Source organism: Natrix helvetica (genome assembly GCF_964273705.1).
Source record: "Natrix helvetica genome assembly, chromosome: 1".
In the NCBI taxonomy this organism is placed as follows: Eukaryota; Metazoa; Chordata; class Lepidosauria; order Squamata; family Natricidae; genus Natrix; species Natrix helvetica.
This window is the reverse complement of record NC_138548.1, coordinates 277,831,914-277,853,288: the sequence shown is the minus strand read 5'-3', so window position 1 is coordinate 277,853,288 and position 21,375 is coordinate 277,831,914. Positions and strand designations below refer to the sequence as shown.

The 21,375-nt window shown below is 41.3% G+C and overlaps 1 protein-coding gene across 2 annotated transcripts in view; it reads left to right on the top strand.

The window, feature by feature from the left end:
* The window catches only part of FSTL4 (follistatin like 4), a 520,328-nt gene that overhangs the window by 449,609 nt on the left and 49,344 nt on the right, over positions 1-21,375 (top strand). For both annotated transcript variants that reach the window (XM_081936569.1, XM_081936570.1), the window contains exon 8: positions 14,475-14,595. In XM_081936569.1, the coding sequence (XP_081792695.1) occupies positions 14,475-14,595 (121 nt within the window). The remainder of the gene's footprint in view (positions 1-14,474; positions 14,596-21,375) is intronic.

The window sequence follows — 21,375 nt, the reverse complement described above, 5'->3', positions numbered from 1 at the left end:
TTGTCACACTCCTTTGCCAGCCTGGAGCCAGTCTGTTTCATCATATTCTGTTCATACTGTTGCTTCTTGACACTTCTATAAGTTTCTCATGAGAGATTTTATGGAATCTCTAATTTTCTGATGTGGTCAGCTTGGTGCAGTCAACAAAATTGAAGTCCTTTCTATAATCAGTGAAGTCCATAGTGACTTTCTTTTGGTATTGTTATTTTCTTTGCATCAACTATAATGTGTTCTGTTCCTTGGCCTTTTCTAAAGCCAAAGAACATTCTGCATCTTATTGTACATGTAGAGCTCTACTCTTTGTTGGAAAATCTTAAAAAGCATTATTTTGCTTAACTACCATATGTGATTCAAAGCCATACCTCTTCCAAAATACCATACCTCTCGGCGGCCTTCGATACCATCGACCATGGTATCCTATTGCGCCGTCTGGAGGGGTTGGGGGTCGGGGGCACCGTATTATGATGGTTCCGCTCCTACCTCTCTGGCCGGACGCAATGTGTGTTGGCAGGAGAGGAGAGGTCGACCGCGAGGCCCCTTATCTGTGGGGTCCCACAGGGGTCGCTCCTCTCGCCTCTCCTGTTCAACATATATATGAAGCCGCTGGGCGAGATCATCCATGGTTTTGGGGTGGGATACCATCTGTACGCTGATGACACTCAGCTGTACATTTCCACCCCAAACCACCCCAACGAGGCTGTTGAAGTGATGTCCCGGTGTCTGGAAGCCGTACGGGTCTGGATGGATGACAACAGGCTCAGGCTCAACCCCTCCAAGACAGAGTAGCTGTGGCTTCCGGCTTCCCGGTTCAACCAGCATATGCCATCGCTGGCCATCGGGGACGATCAATTAGCCCCGGTGGAAGGGGCGCGCAATTTGGGCGTCCTCCTTGATGCCCAGCTGTCTATGGAAGATCACGTGGCAGCCGTGGCGAGCGGGGCGTTCCACCAGGTTCGCCTGGTGCGCCAATTGCGGCCCCTTTTGGACCGGGAGGCCTTGCGCACAGTCACTCACGCGCTGGTGACGTCTCGCCTGGACTACTGTAACGCTCTCTACATGGGGCTCCCCTTGAGGTGCACCCGGAGACTGCAGTTGGTCCAGAATGCAGCCGTGCGGGTAATTATGGGGAGATCGAGGTTCTCCCATATAACACCCATCCTGCGCGAGCTGCACTGGCTTCCTGTGGCCTACCGGGTGCGCTTCAAGGTGCTGGTTACCACCTTCAAAGCGCTCCATGGCACAGGGCCTAGTTACCTGCGGGATCGCGTCCTGCCCCATACATCCCTGCGACCCGTCCGCTCACACAGAGAGGGACTACTCCGGGTGCCGTCCTCCAGAGAGTGCCAGAGGGCGACGCCCAGGAGTAGGGCCTTCTCTGTAGTGGGCCCCACCCTTTGGAATGACCTCCCCCCAGACATCAGGACAACAACCGACCTTCGCTCCTTCCGTATGAAGCTGAAAACCTACCTGTTTCGACTAGCTGACCTGGCATAATACTACAATCTCTCCAGCCCAGGGCATTTTTAATTGGTAATTTTAGTTTTTAAGGGTTAATTTCACTGGGGTTTTAACTTTTTTAGGTATTGTAACTTATTTATTTATTCTTACCTCCTCTGTACGCTATATAATACTTTTGTACGTCGCCCCGAGTCCCTGTGGGGAGAGGGGGCGACTAATAAGTTCAAGTAATAAATAAATAAATAAATAAAATGGAAACCTGTTCTGTCCCGTGATTCTAATGAATATGCAGACACAGGCTTGGCTGTCTGCCACGACTAATGACAGAGATAAAGCCACCCCTTGGCTAGGAGCCTAGAATGCTATCTTCAAGAAACCAAGATTAGACTTACGGAATGCTTTCTCAGTGGCTAGTAAAGTGGACTGTGGTTTCCTGCAAAGATTCCCCTCCCATCGCTCCACCTATAAACTCTTTGGGAGGGGTCACAAAAGTAGCCACCTGTCCCTATTTCCTTCTATGACGTCTTCTACACAACTGCTCCCTTCTCTTCTCAGCTCTACGCACACACATATCAGGGACAACCTCCCTCTGTTCCTCCTCACTGCTCCCTGACTCAGATGCCACCTGGTGGCCAACAGGCCTGCTCTGACTCCAAACACCCTCCAGAGTCTTCTTCATCCTCCAGAGCAGTCCCACAATGTTCATCGCTATCAGAGTCCACCAACAGCTCAGCCGGCCGCTGCTGGGCCACACCAGAAACCATTTATTGAACTAATTTTATTATAAAATGAAATGCAGTAAGAATAGATCTCTATTCAGTCCCTATTAGAAAAGGAGTTAAGCAAGGCTATATTATAGGCTCGTGATGGTTAACCTATGGCACTTATGCCCAAAGTGGCACGCAAAGCCATGCATGGCCTTGCCTATTTGTCTTCTGGTTTTCTGCCACGCATGCATGTGGGACAATCAGCTGTTCTTCATGTGTGCGGCAGTGCCAAAAACCGGTGTGCGCATGTGCGCAAGCCAACTAATTGTTGGGCATGCATGAGTGCTAGAACCCAGAAGTTTGGCTTTTCCAGAATGCATCCCTGATGAGTGTGCACACATGTGATGTTTCGGGTGACCTTTTTTGGCACTCGGTCCCGAAAGGTTTTGCCATCACTGTTATACAGTAGATGTACTGCTATTTAGTGTTTATATTAATTCCATTGTCCATCTTCTAGCTAAAATACAATTTCATTGCTGGCAGGCCCATAAGGATGCTGTTATAAACAGATGATGTGTTTATCCTGTCATTGTCATCAATAGGGCTAAAGAAATCATTTCAAGGTTTATCTCGTTTTGGAGGCAACAGGAGCTCCTGTCAATTAATAAAATGTTTGTATTCTTCAAAAGACCCTAGAAATGGATCTGACTCATTAAATGGATTTAATATTGAAGAGATGACAGATTATATATTTAAGAGTTCCTACTCATTTGGGAATTTAAAACCATACTTTTTATAGGTGGCCCAGAAAGCTCAAAGGAAAATTGTAGCTATTTTCTCTTCCATCTACTGAAAGCAAGTTCAGTATATTCCAACTTGTATCAAGCCTTTTGGGGATAAACCCCTAGCATTACTGCATGTAGTTGAATCAGATTTAGGAGAAAAATCCCCCTTCTACTTGAGATTATTAAAACCAGCTTTTTCACAGAAGAGGTCAGGATATTTAATTTAAAGTTATAATTTCTCACCGCTGCCCCTTTTAATTCAATTCCATGCATTCTATAAACTGAAGATAGAGCAGAAAAATTTTGCAGAGCGATCTTAGTGTCAATTGGTTTTAACCAAGCTGAAGTGGGAAGATGAAAGTTGAATCTGTGGAAGGGATTTTCATGCCTAAAACAGGACTAGAACTCAATCTCCTGATTTGTAGTCTGGTGCCTTAATCGCTAGACCAAACTGGCTCTGTGTTATGAATTATTTTTTAAAAAAATAAAGAACTATTTATTTATAAAGAACTGTGATAATATCAAAGAAGATTAATGTAGGCTCTTTTAATGTCTTTTGATAGTTTGAATGGATGTAAAAAGATCTTACTTCGTCTATATGCAAGCTCCATGAAGGTTTTTTTTAAAATGAAACTACAGATTTAAAGATTTCACAAAGTGATATAAGAGGGCCAATTAAATTTTGATGAAGTAATATTTTTGGTATAACTATAAACTTCATTATACTTTTTCTTTGTATTATTTTAATTATTTTCATGTGTATTTTTTTCTCTTGCTTTGTTTTTCAACTAAATAGCAATACAAAAATGGTTTTAGCATACAAAGGTCCTTCTCCAGGTTTTGCTAATTATTTTCTAAAATAATTTCAGACAAAGACCATGCCTGGCTGAGATGTATATTTATCAGCTCAGCAAACCATTTCACTTTCTTCCTCCTTTGCAAACCATGTTTCCTATCAAATGAGCTCTGATGCTCTTAAAATTTCAGCCATTAACTTGGCAATTATTGGTAATTACTGTAAATAGAAACATTTGACCATAAATATATTTATAATCCAGGGACGTGCGGTCAGGGAAGGCAGGGGAGGCAGAGCCTCACCTCTCTTCATGAAATAATGGTATATAATACTATGGCTACATAGTATTATATATGTGGCTACATCCGTCTGGCCACGCCCAGGAGCTGCGGAGGGCGGTGGCAGAAATGTTGTGCCTTCGTCATCCGGGAGCGCCGACAACATTTCTGCCACTGCCCTCCGCAGCTCCCAGGCGCGGCCGGACAGATGTAGCCACAGCGACACTGAGGCGGTCCGGGCAGATGAAAGAGCGAGCGAGGCAGCCTGATCCTCGGTCGCTCGCCCGCCGGACTGCCTTGGCGCCATTCTGGCTACTTCCGTCCGGGCGTGCCTGGGAGCTGCGGAGGGCGGAGGCAGAAATATTGTCAGCGCTCCCGGATGACGAAGGCATGAAAGCGACTGGGGAATGACGAGAACCTTCCTGCCTCTGCTGGATTTTGCGCGCTCCTCGCGACTGCAATATGCAGTTGCGAGGAGCGTGCAAAGTCTAGCAGAGGCAGGAAGGTTCTCGTCATTCCCCAGTCGCTTTCGAGGACTGCGGAGCGCGAGCCGGCGGAGCACGCTCAGGAAGGCGGAGAATGGGATCATGTATGCTGGAGGCTGAGGTAGCCTGAGCCTCCAGCACACGTGGTCCCATTCCCCGCCTTCCTGATGACGTCACCAGCCTCACCAGCCATAAACCTCACCGCACGTCACTGTTATAATCTGACAAAACCTTTAATGTCACTCTTCAAATATATGTTTATTCAATGCTAAAAGCCAATTTTAGTGAAAAAGATATTAAGGAGAGAGAGAGAACATAGGACAGTGGTGTATAACTCGGATGAAATGTCTACTTCTATGGAGGAGATATAACCCATTCTTTTAAACAAAAGACTCATGCAGGCTCATTCATGATAATTCCAAGGAAGGGCAGAGGGAAAATGCATCATGAATGCACCCACAGCTTTAATTTTCCTTTGTTCAGGCTAATAATGTCCCCTTTTCCTCTTCTAATCGGAGTAGTCTCCATTAGTAGCTTTGTTACAAAACAACATTCAGAATAATGTAGAAACAATAATATGAGGTATCTCTGGTCAATGTCAACTTTGTCAAACTTTTATACATTTGGAAGGAACTTTGGACATCTTCTAATCTAACTCCCTGCTCAAGCAGAAGATCCTGTATTATTTCAGACAATGGCTGTCCAATCTCTTCTTAAAAATCTCCAGTGTTGGAGCAGCAGCTACAATTTCTGGGCAAGCTAGTCCACTGATTAATCGTTTTATCAGGAAACTTCTCCTTAGTTCTAGGTTGGTTCTCTCATTGGTTAGTTTCCATCCATTGCTTCTTGTTTTGATTTCAAGTGCTTTGGAGAGTGGGCTGACTCCTTTGTGGCAGCCCCTCAGATGTTGGAACACTTCTATCATGTCAACTTAATCCTTCTTTTCATTAAACTAGACATACCCAAGCAACCTTTCTTCATATGTTTTAGTTTCCAGTCCCCTGATCATCTTTATTGCTCTTCTTTGCACTCTTTTTAGAGTTTTAACATCTTTTTTATATCATGGCAATGAGAGGTGGGATTCACTTACCTTCCCTACCGGTTCGCAAATGTGAGAGCACTTGTGCTTGCTTCGTGTGCGTCTCATCTGCGCATGTGCAGTGCTCATGCATTATATTGGGGCGGGTGGGCAGAGCCTCCCACAGCCACCGCTACTGGTTCACCTGAACCAGAGAGAACCAGCTGAATACCACCTCTGATGGCAACCAAAACTGGATGCAATATTCTAGGTGCAGTTGTACCAAGGCTTATATGGTATTAAAACTTCACATAATCTTGATTCTATCCTCTCTTAATGCAGCCTAGGACTGCTTGGCTATTTTGGTGGCTGCAGACATTGCTGTCTCATATTTAAGTGTTTGTCCTCCAGGGCTTCAAGATCCTTCTCATAGTTACAACTATTAAGTCAGGTACCACCTAGTCTACACCTGTACATTTGATTCTATCTTTCTTTGACTTACATTTATCCCCCAATCTTCTCAGTGTCACTTGCACTGAAAATCACTGCCACAACCTATGCTGTTATGAAAATGAAATAATCAACAGATGTAACACAAAATCTAAACAAGGTTTTACACTACAAGTATTGTTTATTTCCATTTTCAAAAGCTAAAATAGCTTTTCCACAGTATCTAGTCCTTTCTCTGCTATGGAAGTTCCTAGGCAGGGGGCAATTATTCTCTCTCTATCAAATTTATCTTGCAGGTATGTTTCCAAAGAGAAAATATAGATGGAGGAGGCCCTGTGCTTGCTAACCTGAGCTCCTGTATAAAAGAATACCACAACTACTACAGTCATGTCAGGACTACAATTATTTATTTATTTATTTTGTCAAATGTATGAGATAACAGGTATAAGTATAAACATGGACATGAGCACATGAAATGAGTACAAATAAATGGGGAGAGTAGGACAAAGACGGCAGGCACACTGGTGCACCTCCCGTACAGATAACTTAGGAATGGTGTGAGGTTCACGGTACATAATTGAAGGTTAAAGCTATGGGAGTTTGAGGAAGTAACAATGGAGTCAGGTAGAGCATTCCAGGCATTGATCACTCTACTGCTGAAGTCATATTTTCTACAATCAAGTTTGGAGCGGTTTACCTTGAGTTTGATTCTATTGTTTGCCTGTGTATTATTGAGGTTGACGCTGAAGTAGTCGTTGACAGGTAGGACATTGTAGCAGACAATTTTGTGTACTATGCTTAGACCGTAAGCGACATAGTTCAAAATTTCAAGGCTGGTGACATAAGGGATTCTATTGTGAGCAGAGGAGTGGAGTACTGTTCTTGTGAAATACCTCTGGACCTGCTTGACTGTATTAATGTCCAATATACAGTATGGATTCCAGGCAGAAGTGTTGTATTCGAGGATTGGTCTGGCAAAGCTTTTGTATGCCCTAGTTAGCAGTACAGTGTTACTGGAGAAAAAGCTTCACAGAATTAGGTTAACAACTCTTAATGCCTTTTTGACAATGCTGTTACAGTGAGCACTGGGGCTTAGATCATTTGAGATGAGTACTCCTAGGACTTTGACAGAGTGACGGTCATCTATAAGAACCTTTGAGTTGTGATTGTGGGTTGAAAGGATTAGTCAGTAACATCATCATTGCCCAGGAGATGCCCATTTGGGAGCGCCTTTCATACTCTCATTAAGCTATCCACCAAAGTGGTACCCATCTATCTACTCAGAGTCACCCTCTTTCAAATTGCTGGGTTGGCAAGAGTTGAAGCAAGTGACAGGAGATCACCCCATCCCATGGCAGCAACTGGGTCTCAGAACAATACTGAATATAAAAAATGAAAAGTCCCAATTCACTTCAGTTCTCATGCAGATTGGGAATTAATATCTTTTCTGCACTAGAAAGCAGAAATAATCCCAAACTTTTCTGATGTGCTTCATTTGAAAAGCTGGCCTCTTCAAAGCCTCTAATTAGGAGAAGAGCCTTGCTATTTCTAAATTGCAAAGGGTCCAAATTGTTATCCTCAGCAAAAGTGGTTTGTACGCAGATGAAGCAGATACAGGAGAGTCACTGTTCTCAAAACAAGGCAAATTGACCTCACTGGCACCAAATGTGATTCACTTATTTCATGGCCTGAAGTAGCACCTCACCCTGAAGACCCCCCTTTGCTTTGTAGGATACGTATAATTTGGTAGGGGAACCAGTAAGAAGCACTTAAATCTCCAGTTAAAGCCCATTGGCCCGTTTCCCCCCAAAATGATCCAAAAATAAAGGATTGAGCAACTATTTGCTGAAGGTTCACCAATTGGTAAAATCAAATACCCAATCCATTCTTGAAGTAAATACCCCGAAGTGTAAAAAAGTGAGTGCCCCAAATAGCAAAAGACTGTTCTTGAAAAACAAATATCTGCAAGAAATCATGAAAGGAAATGTGATATGGAAAAGATATCTGACAGCCAGCCAGATATAGTTTTGTTTCTTAAATTGTCTGTGGATTGCAGAGGGTTTAAAGGATTACAGAATACAAAAGCAAGCTGAGATCAATCTGGAACACCAGTTTTTAAACCAACAAAGCTTGAAAGCATATCAGGATCATTTCAGCAATATTTTTTTCCAAAGGTATTTGTAAAATGTGAAAACAACTCGCCAGAGGATACAAGCTTTTATTTCAGAGAAGAAAAAGTGAACCAAACCAAAGAAAGAAGCAGCTTGCCATCTGACACTATATGAATATGTCATTAAAGGGAGCATGATTTTCTGAAAAATAAGGATTCTGTCTAAGCCATAAGCAATTTTCCTGTAAGACATAGTATGTAATGCTAGAAAGGACAGACTTTGCATAGGCTTATGAATGGATAAAAACCTGAAGAGTTCTTTTCAATTTCCTGGGATTCTTTAACTAGAACTTTAATGTTTATAAGTATCTTAAAAGCAGAAGTCCCCAACCTTTGCAGCTTGGCAGCTCAGGAGATGGGGGGGGGGGGGGGAGAGAGAAAGGAACCAGGCCGTGCAAGCAATGGGCCAACATACACATGTAACTGGCTGGCACTCATGTGTATATATGCCAGACTGTTGCTTGTGTGAGTCGAACTGTGACATGTTTGTGCGCCAGCCTGCTGCTCACATGAGTTGAGCTGTGTGCATTTATATGTCACGCAAGTTGAGCTGGCTGTGTGCAGGTGTGAACACCGGCCCAACACTCATGCGAGTTGAGCTGCGCATGCAAATGCACACCGGCCCATTACTCATTCATAACTCAGTTATGAATGGGCCTTGGCCCAGGAGTTGGGAAGCCCTGTCTTAAAGGACACTTGCACATGTGCAAACCTTCGGAATTGGAACACCATAATATGTGATGGCATTGTGTAATCATGTAAGGATTCAAAATCAAACTGTTCTCAATTTGTCTGAGCTAAGATACATTTTGATCTCTTACCTTGTTCAAAACCAATGAAGAAGCCACACAGATTCTGATTATCCACAAAACTGAATGTGGGATATTTCCTACCTATAATATTTAATCAAGAATATTCCACATGCAATCTCAAAGTTGTAGAATTGAACTGATACCCTTATAAGAAAAAAAAAAATCTTGTCCTTGCAAAACTACTGTAGTAAGGAGGCTGGGACACTGGCCTACAAATAGGAAAAAAAGAAAATTCCTATAGGTTCACTTAATAATCAATCTCTCTCTCTCTCTCTCTCTCCCTCCCTCCCTCCCTCCCTCCCTCCCTCCCTCCCTCCCTCTCTCTCTCTCTCTCTCTCTCTCTCTCTCTCTCTCTCTCTCTCTCATAATAAAGTTAAAAATATAGAAAATGTCATTTTCAAAATGATAAAATGTGGACTAGTACATCATATATATATATATGACGTATACACACACACACATACACAAACACATATATATGCGTAGACACATGCATACATACATACATATATTTGTCCCACTTGTCCATTGATAAACATATACAGGTATGTCCTTGACTTACAACACTTCATTTTGTCACTGAAGTTACAATGGCACTGAAAAAGTGACTTCTTGACTGGTTGTCACACTTATTGCATCATCCCCATGGTCACATGATCAAAATTTGGATGCTTGTCAACTGGCATTTATGACCTTCTGATCAACAAAGTCAATGGGAAAGCCAGATTTACTTAACCATGTTACTATCTCCTACTAATAACTGCAATGATTCACTTAACAACTGTGGCAACAAAGGTCGTAAAATAGGGCAAAACTCACTTAACAACTGTCTCACGTAGCAACCAAAATGTTAAGCTCAATTGTCATAAGTTGAGGACTACCTATTAGGGGACTATTATATATTTAGAATAATTTTGTGATTCTGTATGGCTTGCTTTTTGTGTATATATGATAATAGAATATGAAGGAATTTGCTATGACTTTTTGAAAAAAAAAGATTATGCAATAACTTTAACAACTTGGGGATCTAAGAGGACAATTGAGATACTTACTATTTTTTGACTCATTCTTTAAAAACAGATAAGCCCTGAAGACCTCATATAGCTTTACATATCATGATGACTGAACAGATTGAGTGTCACAAACGTATGTTCAGCATCCAATTTTCTCAGTCACTTGGTAGCGATGCCTCTGATGTAACTGCATGAAAAGTTACATTCGTTCATTTAAATTTTACCAAACAACGAGCATAAATGTCCAAGAAAGTATCTGGCAGATCCAAACAGCAACCCATGTTAACCTTGTAATGAGGAAGTTTCTGGAACAGTGGAAGGACCTGTGTAGTGTACATTTAATCTGAAGATTTAGGAGAAAGATTTAACAAAAGATTTACAGGAAATCAAGGGAGAGTTACCTTCCAATATTGGAAGGCCTGTCATATGGAGGAATGAACAAACTTGTTTGTTTATCAAATTTTGAAAGCTGCCTATTTATCTGGGCAGTGAATATACCATTAGAAACATCAGCCATAAAACAAAGCAAAACCCACGTCGAGGCCCTCTTATTAAAAACATAAAACATCTTCATATACCCCCACGAGAGCTCCCAAAGTAATACCTGGAGGAAATACCAAGTTTCTATGGCTTCTTGAAAGGCCATTAAGGTTGAGGTTGTCCATATTGGGGGGGGGGGGATATTAAGCATACTTCTTAAGGCCCAAAAGGTGATATTGTTCCATCCAGAGGATCTAGAGCAGTAATGGCGAACCTTTTTCGCCTCAGGTGCCAAAAGCACTCGCTCTCATGCTATTGGGCATGCTTGCGTGCCCCCCATGCTGTACCCCCTGCACATGCATGTGTGACACTCACCCAGCCACCCTGCTGCCCCACACATGCCTGCACGGCTTTCTTGGAGCCTGGGAAGGGGGAAAACGGCCTCCCCCACCCCTGGAGGCCCTCTGGAGGTTGGAAACGTCCCATTTTCCAGCTTCCAGTGGGCCTGGTAGGTCCATTTTTCATCCTCCACAAGCTACAGAAGCTTTCTAGGAAAGTCCATTTCCAAACTTCCGGTTTGCGCGTTGGGCGGTTTTTCGCTGAAGATGAAAAATGGCCAAAAATTAAAGCCAAAAATCAGCTGGCCAACACACACTGGAGCTGACAGGCAACACCAGGCGTGCCCACAGAAATGGGTCCGTGTGCCATCTGTGGCACATGTGCCATAGGTCACCATCACGGACCTAGAGCTTGTTCACTCTGCCAGATCAGATGATACAGGTTGAAGCCATTAGGTTGAGGTGTTCCCATAAATAAAACTGGGCCCATAAATGTACATCTTTAAGGGTGTCAACTAGCAACTTGAATTGCACTTTGAAGCCTACTATTATATGGGCATGCTATGTTTCAATTTTGCAGCAAATAGGACTGGAATTAACAGGTGGAAGGGACAGAAAACGGATATTGCCAAAAAACATAATAGCAATCAAGCAAACAAGCAAAATAAATAAATAGGGAGTAACTGCAGGAAAACTATTTGGCAGACTCCATCTGAAAATCAGCCAACCACAATGAACATTCTAGACTTGTGTGATCCATTTCAAATTGCACGCACGCAGTTCCCAATTTGGCAATGCAATTATGGGAATTTGAGAACAAGCATGATACAGAGTGTTGCCTAACACAATCCTTTTGCAAAAGGCTTCATTCTACCTGGAATTTGGTGATACAAATGGCTTAAGAATACAATAAATAAATAAAAAGAGTCAACAGCTTCACAACTTGAAAAGACTACTTATAGTGGAACCTCTGGTCATTTCTGACCATGACCAAATTGGGTTCTGACCAAAATATTCACAATTTTTTTCCCAACTATTTCCCCCTTCCGCGCCATTTTTTTTATAACCACCAAATTTCCAAAATTAGGTTCAGGTGATGACCAAATAAGTTTGCGACCAAAGTTATAGAACGAATTATGGTTGTGACCAGAGGTTCTACTGTATATGGGAGCCCTGGTGGCACAGTGGTTAGAATGCAGTATTAAAGGCCAAATCTGCCCACAGCCTGGAGTTTGATCCTGATGTGATTCAACCTTGCCTCTTTCCAAGGTCAGTAAAATGAGGATCCAGATTGTTTGGGGGCAATATGCAATATGCAAATAATGTTGCCATTGTAACCCGCCTAGAGATTGCTACTAAGTGCTATTGCTATATAATATCATTGATTATATAGACTGACTATAGCAGCATTGAGAGGTGATGGACTTTGATTTAGGGAGATGTTTAAAGAAAGGTTGACCATTTTTCAGATATAATGGAATTTCAGGATTCTGTCCTTGACCAAGGAGGTAGAATGGAATGACTACTAAGACCTTTTTCAGCTCTAACATCCTGTAATTCTGTGTATCAGTTCTGGAAATCCTGAATTCCTTTCTTGAAACTGAGAAGTAAAAACAATGTTATTATTTTGTGTCTGATATATAAGAGAACATTTTCTTTTTTCAGCATGAAAGCTCTGTATGTAAAAGGATACATTTTGCACGTCATCCCCTAAGCTAATTAAAACCAGAAGATAATTCTTTAAGCTAATTAAGTATGGTTTTTAAATGTATTGTTGTGGGTGGTGTATAAAAGTATAAGCAATTCAGCACAGCCAATTTGTGCATACTAATGAAAATAGAAAAACAGCTGCTGCCTGTGTTTATTCATCAATATACAAGCTTGTATAGCATCATTTGGAACAATGTGATAAGGCCAACATACCCGTATTTGGAAATCTCACAAATATTTCAATTTCTCAAGCAGAGTTATCATTCCAAATTATACAATAAGCAACCCAAGGAAGGAGGAAGGGCTTTTCCCCCCAAATGAGATAAGCCATAATATAGGTAATTAAAAATCAGAAGGTTTTGTTTAAAAGAGAAATAACCTTCTTATCCCTATTTCATTGCTAATTTTGCTAAAAGAGAAAGGGATGGAAAAATACATTTGCAAAAGTATTTTTTCAGATAACTGAGGGCCAATTCAAGTATTTCATTTAATAGATAATGCATGGAGCTTTCATTTCCAGGCTTCGTAGACTGAAGCCATCCCCCAGAATAGTTTGCCTTCCAATTTGTCAAATCTTCCATTATAGACTCAGTTTATTGAATTTTATGTGCATACGCTTTTTCTAGAAATCAGAAGCTGATACTCAGTTGCAATAAATTTTGTTCTCATTTTGGCATTTGCACGTTTTCAATTTTCAATTTCAATTTATTAGCGCTTATAGACCGCTCCCTCTCCCGAAAGGGACTCGGGGCGGTGTACAGTCCATGTCAAAGAACAAAATTAAAACAATTAAAATTACTAAATGGACAATATATATATACAAATATAAAATAGGTGGATAAGAGGAGGATAAAAGATGTGCAGGACTGTATTGCTAATAAATAATTAAAATAAACAGACATTAAAATCCCAATACCCAATAAAATTAAGTCTACAGAATAATCTCCTTAAAAACCAGTAAAAATATAAATGCCAGGAGGTAGGCGTTGAAATTATGCCAGGCCAGCCAGTCGGAACAGGTGAGTCTTCAGTTTCTGCCGGAAGGAGCGGAAGTCGGTGGTGGTTCTAATGTCGAGGGGGGAGGTCATTCCAGAGGGTTGGGCCCATCACAGAGAAGGCCCTACTCCTTGGCGTCGCCCGCTGGCATTGCCTAGCGGATGGCACCAGGAGAAGTCCCTCCCTGTGAGAGCGAATTGGCCGCTGGGATGTATGTGGGAGGACGCGATCCCGCAGGTAACTGGGCCCTATGCCATGGAGCGCTTTAAAGATGGTGGTCAAAACCTTGAAACGCACCCGAAAGACCACAGGCAGCCAGTGCAGCTCGCGCAGGAGCGGTGTTACATGGGAGTACCTGGTACTCCCCATGACTGCCCGCGGGGCTGCGTTCTGGACTAGCTGCAGTCTTCGGGTGCGTCCCAAGGGAAGCCCCATGTAGAGAGCATTACAGTAGTCCAGGCGAGACGTCACCAGTGCATGAGTGACCGTGCGTAGGGCCTCTCGGTCCAGGAGGGGGCGCAATTGGCGCACCAGGCGAACCTGGTGGAACGCCCCCCTTGCCACGGCTGCCACATGGTCATCCATTGACAGCCGGGCATCTAGGAGGACGCCCAAATTGCGCGCCCGTTCCACAGGGGGCAGCTGTTCGCCCCCTATGGCCAGCGCTGGAATCAGCTGACTGAACCGAGGTGCCGGTAGCCACAGCCACTCAGTCTTGGAGGGGTTGAGTTTGAGTCTGTTTGACCCCGACGGCTTCCAAACACCGGGACATCACTTCGACAGCCTCACTGGGGTGGTTTGGGGTTGGCCTCTTATTCAGTTCACCAGCGGATCAACACATATTAAAAATGCAATTCAGAGGGGAGAGCAACTGTCAAAGCAACCAGTGTTAGCTTAGCTTCTTGCAGCATTTCAAGCACATTTGCTAAATGAGAGGTTTCTCCTTCCCCCACCCTCTTTTTTTTTGTTTGTTTACAGGATTTTGGAGAAGATGACTCTCTCTACATAACCAAGGTAACAACTATTCACATGGGCAATTACACGTGTCATGCCTATGGCTATGAAGAATTGTATCAGACCCACATTCTTCAGGTGAATGGTTAGTAAATGGCACATATGACAATTCACTGAACATTACTATTTTTTCTTAGAAAAGTAGCAAAAACGCCCACCATATTGTATCGTTTCAGTATTAAGATGTAAATGGGAAAATATCTCTCGGTTAATTTCTCTAGAGTAGAATACAAATACACAAGAAATATAAGGTGTGTGTGTGTTTGTGTTTGTGTGTGTGTGTGTGTTCATTTGTTAGTCTTTTAAAATATTATTTTGTTACTGTAACAAAAATATTAGGAAGTGAGAGTTATGAAAATATGGAATAAAGATTGTAAATAAACAAATGGTTGTGCAACAAGATTTTCCAGTTAGGCACTTTGCTCAATGAGGGAAGGCATGTAACACACACAGATCTCTTGGTCCATTGTGTGAGGGTGTGAAGTAACCACAACTGCTGGAGGGCTCAGCATAGCTATATTCTGTGCATTATTCCAGCAGAATAATTAAAGAAGGTGGTAAAGCAACACAGCAAGTTTTCAAACATCTTAGAATATTCCATGCTTTATACTCCATGTCCAAAGGAGGACTAGATAAAAAAAAAAACCTTGCCCTGTTTCTAACTAGCAGAGAATAATATCAGCATTCTTAGAGTAAAACTTGGTTTTAATTGCAGTTGTGGCAAACTGGACAAAATATGCCTTAACTGATCTATATTGTTTCCATACTGTTGGCAAAGGTAAGGCTGATGAAGTCTACATTTCTCTACATTAGGGAAAAAAATATAGCCTAAATATAAAGACCTAAAGTGACTAAAGTGAAGGTTCGCATAAGAAGGCAATACCTATGGGCCCACCTGTTGATGATAGTGGCATAAAGAAGACCTTGACTTGAAATGTAAAAAGAGTAAGAGGCAGAACAGCAATAAAGTAAATGAATAAAATAAAATAAAAGGAAAAGACATGTTAGGTCTGAATGAAGGTAGTCCGAGTGAGCTAAATGAATATATGCATAGGATATGAAGATTTGGATTTGATTTGGCTAAAATAAATCTCTAGAAGCATGACTCAATGTCATCCGTTGTACTGATAGTAGTAGGTGTACGGAAGTAGGAATGTAAAGGTTTGTGGTAGTTATATGGTACTCGTGTGAATGATGAAAACGAAATAATTAAATATGAGTTCTCAGGACATATTCTGAAAAATGGGATCCAAAGGAAGAAAAATGTCAATGGAGATGCTCAGTCATCCAGGTCAAGGATGTCCCAAAGGTGCTTTTTCAAGAGGCAAATGGACTTTCTTGTTTTTCTCTGAAGACATTTCACTTCTCATCAAAGAAGCTTTTTCAGCTCTGCCTAGATGGCAGGAAATGGGAGGGTTTATGTTCTTTGAAGGCAGCTGGTCATATAGACCATATCAGAGGATCATTGAGGCCACTTGGAGGTTTATTTCCTTAGGGTCATATGATTAGTGAAAATGGGTGTGGAGCCTTCTTGGAATTGCTGAAAAGACTATGCTGTGGAGCTGTGCTTTCGGCAGGATACTTTCGGCCCTGTGTCCCTTCACTGTTGAGCACAAGATGCAGATTGTTGGGGATGAGTATGTGTGTCTGCATTTCAACCTGAAATGCAAATAGTTCCTGTAGTCTGCAGTTTTTTTTTTTCTGGAAATCTGTTCACTCCCTCACCATTCAAAAGCTGTTCATCCCAAAGTGCATAACTAAATGGAGATTCTAAGTCACCCAAGTCATGCTTGTCCCAAATGTGCTTTTGACTCCAATCAGAGCTGAAGAAGCTTCTTGGGTGAGAAGTGAAACATCTTCAAAGGAAACAAGAAAGTCCAGTTACATCTTGAAAAGGCACCTTTGGGGAAAAGGAAGAAAATCTGACCAGTTGATAAGAAAGAAGGGTAGGAACAATATGAAATTGTTTTGCCTTCTTTATGAAGGCACCAGAGTCAGGGTTACACTTTTTTGCTCTGTTTGCTTTATCCCACTTTCCAGAATTAACTCCAGTCTTAAATCTTAATTCACATGTATGTTTATGAGAAAAGGCTGGGAGAATTAGTGCAGGATACAAGGATGATGAAACTTTTAAATTTGCTACAGCTCATTTTTCATATAGTGTATTTGGTACAGTGAATGGAATGAAAGGAAGGAAGTGAAAGAAAAAGTGGGTCTCTAGACTTCTGCCACACACTCCTAGACTAAATTAAAGGGCTTTATTAACATTAGGTAACAGTAGGATCCAAACACAGTATGTCATATTATCTTCAGAATGTGAAATATCCAAGTAGTCAATAATCAAAAGTACCAATGTATCTTAAAATAACCACAATATCACCAATAAGACAAGGACTCTGAAACTGTGGTACCATGATATTCTAAGGTTTAAAATAAGATTAACCTTTCTCTTCACCTGGATGTAACAAATTCAGAAATCTGCCCTAAGTAATATAATTTGCCTAAAGTTAAATTGGTACCTTGAGAAGTGCAATGATTTGGAATGTAAGACTGACAGAGCAAATCTTCCATATAAAGAATTCCTTTGAGATGAATGACATTCTTGATAACAAAATGTTAGAGAATGTGGTAATCTGGCTTTTGTACTCAAAGAAGTAAATACATAAGGAGAAATAACATGGCAACCCTCCTGAGTATGTGTGGTGAAAGGATGAGAAAGTGGGGTTTTTTTGCTATGTTTAACTGCCTGTTTAGAATATTGTTGAGATAAGTACATAATTATATAATTAAAACTATTTTTAAGGCTTTATTAATCAAGAGCCATCAGCTGCAGTTCTAAAGTCACAGGCCATGTGTCTATTTAGAATTGGTTTGATGTAGTATAATTTTGTGCCCAGAGTCCTATTAAACTAATATGTATATGTTCACATAAAAATGTGGAACAACTTTTCATCCGAAAACCATAATGATGCACATTAAGTTCTATTAAAAGGGAATCAATAAAAATATTCAGTTAAGTGACTAAGTCCTAGTATTTTCAATACAGTTAGAATTAATCCAACACCTCCGAACAGAATAGCAAAGTTGGAAGGGACCTTGGAGGTCTTCTAGTCCAACCCCCTGCTCAGTCAGGAGACTCAATAACATTCCAGACAAGTGGATCTCCAGTCTCTTCTTAAAAGCCCCAGTGATCCACATGGAAAGAAGTAAGTAATGAGGTACCACATGACTCTGTCTTAGGCCTGGTACTCTTCAATATCCCCATAAATGACCTAAATGAGGGAATAGAAGGGTAACTCATCAAATTTGCAGATGACACTAAACTGGCAGGAATAGCCAACACCCCAGAAGACAAGCTCAGTATCCAAAAAGATCTTGACAAACTTGAACAATGGCCCCTATCCAACAAAATGAATTTCAATGTGGAGAAAAGCAGAGTATTATGTTTAGGTAGGAAAAATCAAAAGGTATAAATACAGCTTAGGTGAGACCTGGCTCAAAAAAAGTAACTGTGAGAGGCACCTTGGAGTCCTAGTGGATGATCACTTAAATAAGAGCTAGCAGTGTTTAGCAGCAGCCAAAAAATCTATTAAAAAAACACCTTGGTTGTATAAACAGGCACATAGAATCAAGATCACATGAAGTATTAGTTACACTTCATAAAATCTTAGTAAGACCACACCTGGAATACTGCAACCAATTTTGATTACCACACTAGAAAAAAGATGTTGATACTTTGGAAAAAGTTCAGAGAAGAGCAACTAAGATGATCAAAGGCTTGGAGACTAAAACATATGAAAAATGGCTACAGGATTTAAGGTTTGGCTAGTCTAGAGAAAAAAAGAATTAGGGCTGACATGATAGCAGTATTCCAATATTTGAGAGGCTGCCACAAAGAAGAGGGGGTAAAAATATTCTCCAAAGCACAGAAGGCAGGACAAGAAACAATACTAGGAAATTAATCAAAGAGAGAAGCAACCTGGTATTAAGGAGATACTTCCTAAGAGTGAGGATAATGAACCAATGGAATAGCTTGCCTTTTAGAAATCCTGGGAGCTCCATCACGGGATGTTTTTAAGAAGAGTCTAGACCAGTGATGGTGAACCTTTCTTGGCTCGTGTGTCATAAGGGGGGGAGCACAGGGGAGTCGTGTGTGGGTGTGCTGCACCCATAAAGCAATGCGCCCCCCAGTGCACATGCACACATGAGAGGCGCTCCGCCCCATTTTTTGCATGCTTTTTTCGCCCTCCCCAAGCTCCAGAGGCTTTATAGGAGCCTGGGGAAGGCGAAAAGAGCCTCCCCGCTCCCCTCCCCTGAGGCCCTCTGGAGGCTTCAGAGAAGCTTCCTGAAGGTCCCTGAAGCCTCTGGGGGGCTTAAACTGACCCTACGAGCAAACTGGAAGTCCATTCCCGAACTTCCGGTTTGCCCATAGGTCAGTTATTTGCACTCTGGAGGCTTCAGGGAAGCTCCTGAAGCCTCCAGAGGGCCTCCAGGCCCTATAAAGCCTCTGGAGCCTGGGGAGGGCGAAAAATGGCTTTAAAGAAGACTGAATTCAGCTGGCCAGCATGCGCACTGGCCAGCTAACAGGGCAACGTCTTGCGTGCCCTGTCAAATGGCTCTGCATGCCACCTGTGGCACGCGTGCCATAGGTTTGCCATACTGGGTCTAGACAGTTGCTTATCTGAAATGGTATAGGTTCTCCTGCTTGAGCAGGGGGCTGGCCTAGAATGTCCCTTCCAGCTCATTCTATTCTATTCTGTTCTCAAGGGAAGCCATTCCACTGGTTAATTCTACTGGTTTTTTCATGGTTAAGATATTTCTCCTTAGTTCTAGTTTGCTTCTCTCCTTGATTAGTTTCCATCCATTGCCCTACGGTGCTTTGGAAAACATGTTGACCCCTCTTCTTTGTGGCAGCCTCTCAAATATTGCCCGTAACTGTTCTTCATATGTTTTAGCCTGCCACACTCTCTAATCATCTTTGTTGCTCTTTTCTGCATTCTTTCCAGAGTTTCTACATCATTTTTATAATGTGACTAAAACTGGATGCAGCATTCTAAGTGTGATCTTATTAAGGCTTTATAAAATGGTACTAGTAATTCATGTGATCTTGATTCTAATCCTCTTTAATGCCGTGTAGGATTGTGTTGGCTTTTTTGGCTGTTGCAACACAGCTGGCTCATATTTAAGAGATTGTCCACTAGGACTTCAATATCCCTCTCATAGTTACTGATACTCTCACATAGTTACTGTTATTGAGCCAGTTTCACCTAATCTGTACCTGTACATTTGATTTTTCTTGCCTAAATGTAAAACCTTACTTTTCTCTGTATTGAATTTGATTTTGTTAGCTAAGATCCAGTTTTCAAGTCTGTGAGATCCATCTGGGTTTTGAGTCTATCTTCTGAGGTGTTGGCTATTTCTGTCAGTTTAGTATCATCTGCAGATACGATGAGTTCCCCTTCTATTTTGTCATCTAAATTGTTTGTGAAGATGTTGAAGAGTATTGAGCTTAAAATGGTACTTGGGGTACCCCACTGCTTATTTCTCTCCATGTAAATGTAGTTCCATTAAGGAGCACATACTGAATGCAATTTGTCAGCCAGTTACAAATCCATCTGGTGGTGATGCTGTCTATCCCAAAAAAAATTAGCTTACCAAGAAGTAGATTATGATCTATTTTGTCAAATGCCTTACTGAAATCCAAGTATATTATCCATTGCATTTCATTGGTCCACTAATTTAGTTTTGTTAAATAATGAAATAAGATTTGTTTGGCAGGATCTGTTTTTGACAAATCCATGTTCGGTTCTAGTTATACTTTGCATGCTTCTAGATCATCAGAGATCTGTTTATCTTTTCCATGATCTTCCCAGATATTGATGTCAGACTGATTCGTCTGTAGTTTCCTGGAATTGGGCTTTGTTTTTATTTTGTTTTGTTTTTTAAGATGAGAACCACATCAGCTCTTTTCCATTCTTGTTGTAGTTTCCTGCTCCTACAGGATCTATCAAACATATGCCTCATATTTCTCCTGCTATGAAGCATATACCTCACATTTCTCCTGCTCTGCCTAAACAAGCTGATTGGCTGGAAAACCCCAAGTATAGTCCTGTCAGATCTTATAAAACCTACTTCTCTCTCAGGATCTTTGTCCTCCAACTTTGTCCAGTTCTTGAGCCTGGAAATTTATGTTAAGATTCTTGGTATTTTACCCATCAATCATACTTTGAGCTTCTCCTAGTCTTTCGCCTGTTTTACCATGCACCTGTGCATTCAGGCAGGCTATATGTACTTGAATAGTATAAGTGTTCATTATACAGTTGATCATACATCCCACTGAGCTCATTATACAACATGGTCACTAGAAAAGAGAATATATGGGGCAATCCTGCAGAGAGGTTACATTAAATTTAAATCAGGATTATTTCTAGTATACTGAGATCTTGGTTTCTGTACTTTCAGTAATAACTTTCCAAAGTCAGGGCTTTGGCTTTGTAGATGAAAAGGAAAGTGAGTTCTCTGAGGCATCTTCTTATCAAAGGAAACCATTACAATGTACACTCAGTTTCATGGACCTCAGTTTAGCAGAGTTCGTATGATGTATAATATCCACTCAACACTTTATGCATGCATAAATTCACACTTTCCATTTGAAGTATTTTTAAAATTGCACTTGCTATTTAAAACTGAATACTGGTTATTAAATTGAGGGTTTTACTGCACCAATATCTATTTATTTTATTTATTTTATTTATTTTATTTACCTTACCCATCTTACCACAGGGCAACTCTGGGTGGCTTACAATGTTAAAAAGATAAAACTATATATACCCTATAAACAATACAGATAAAATACTACAAAAAT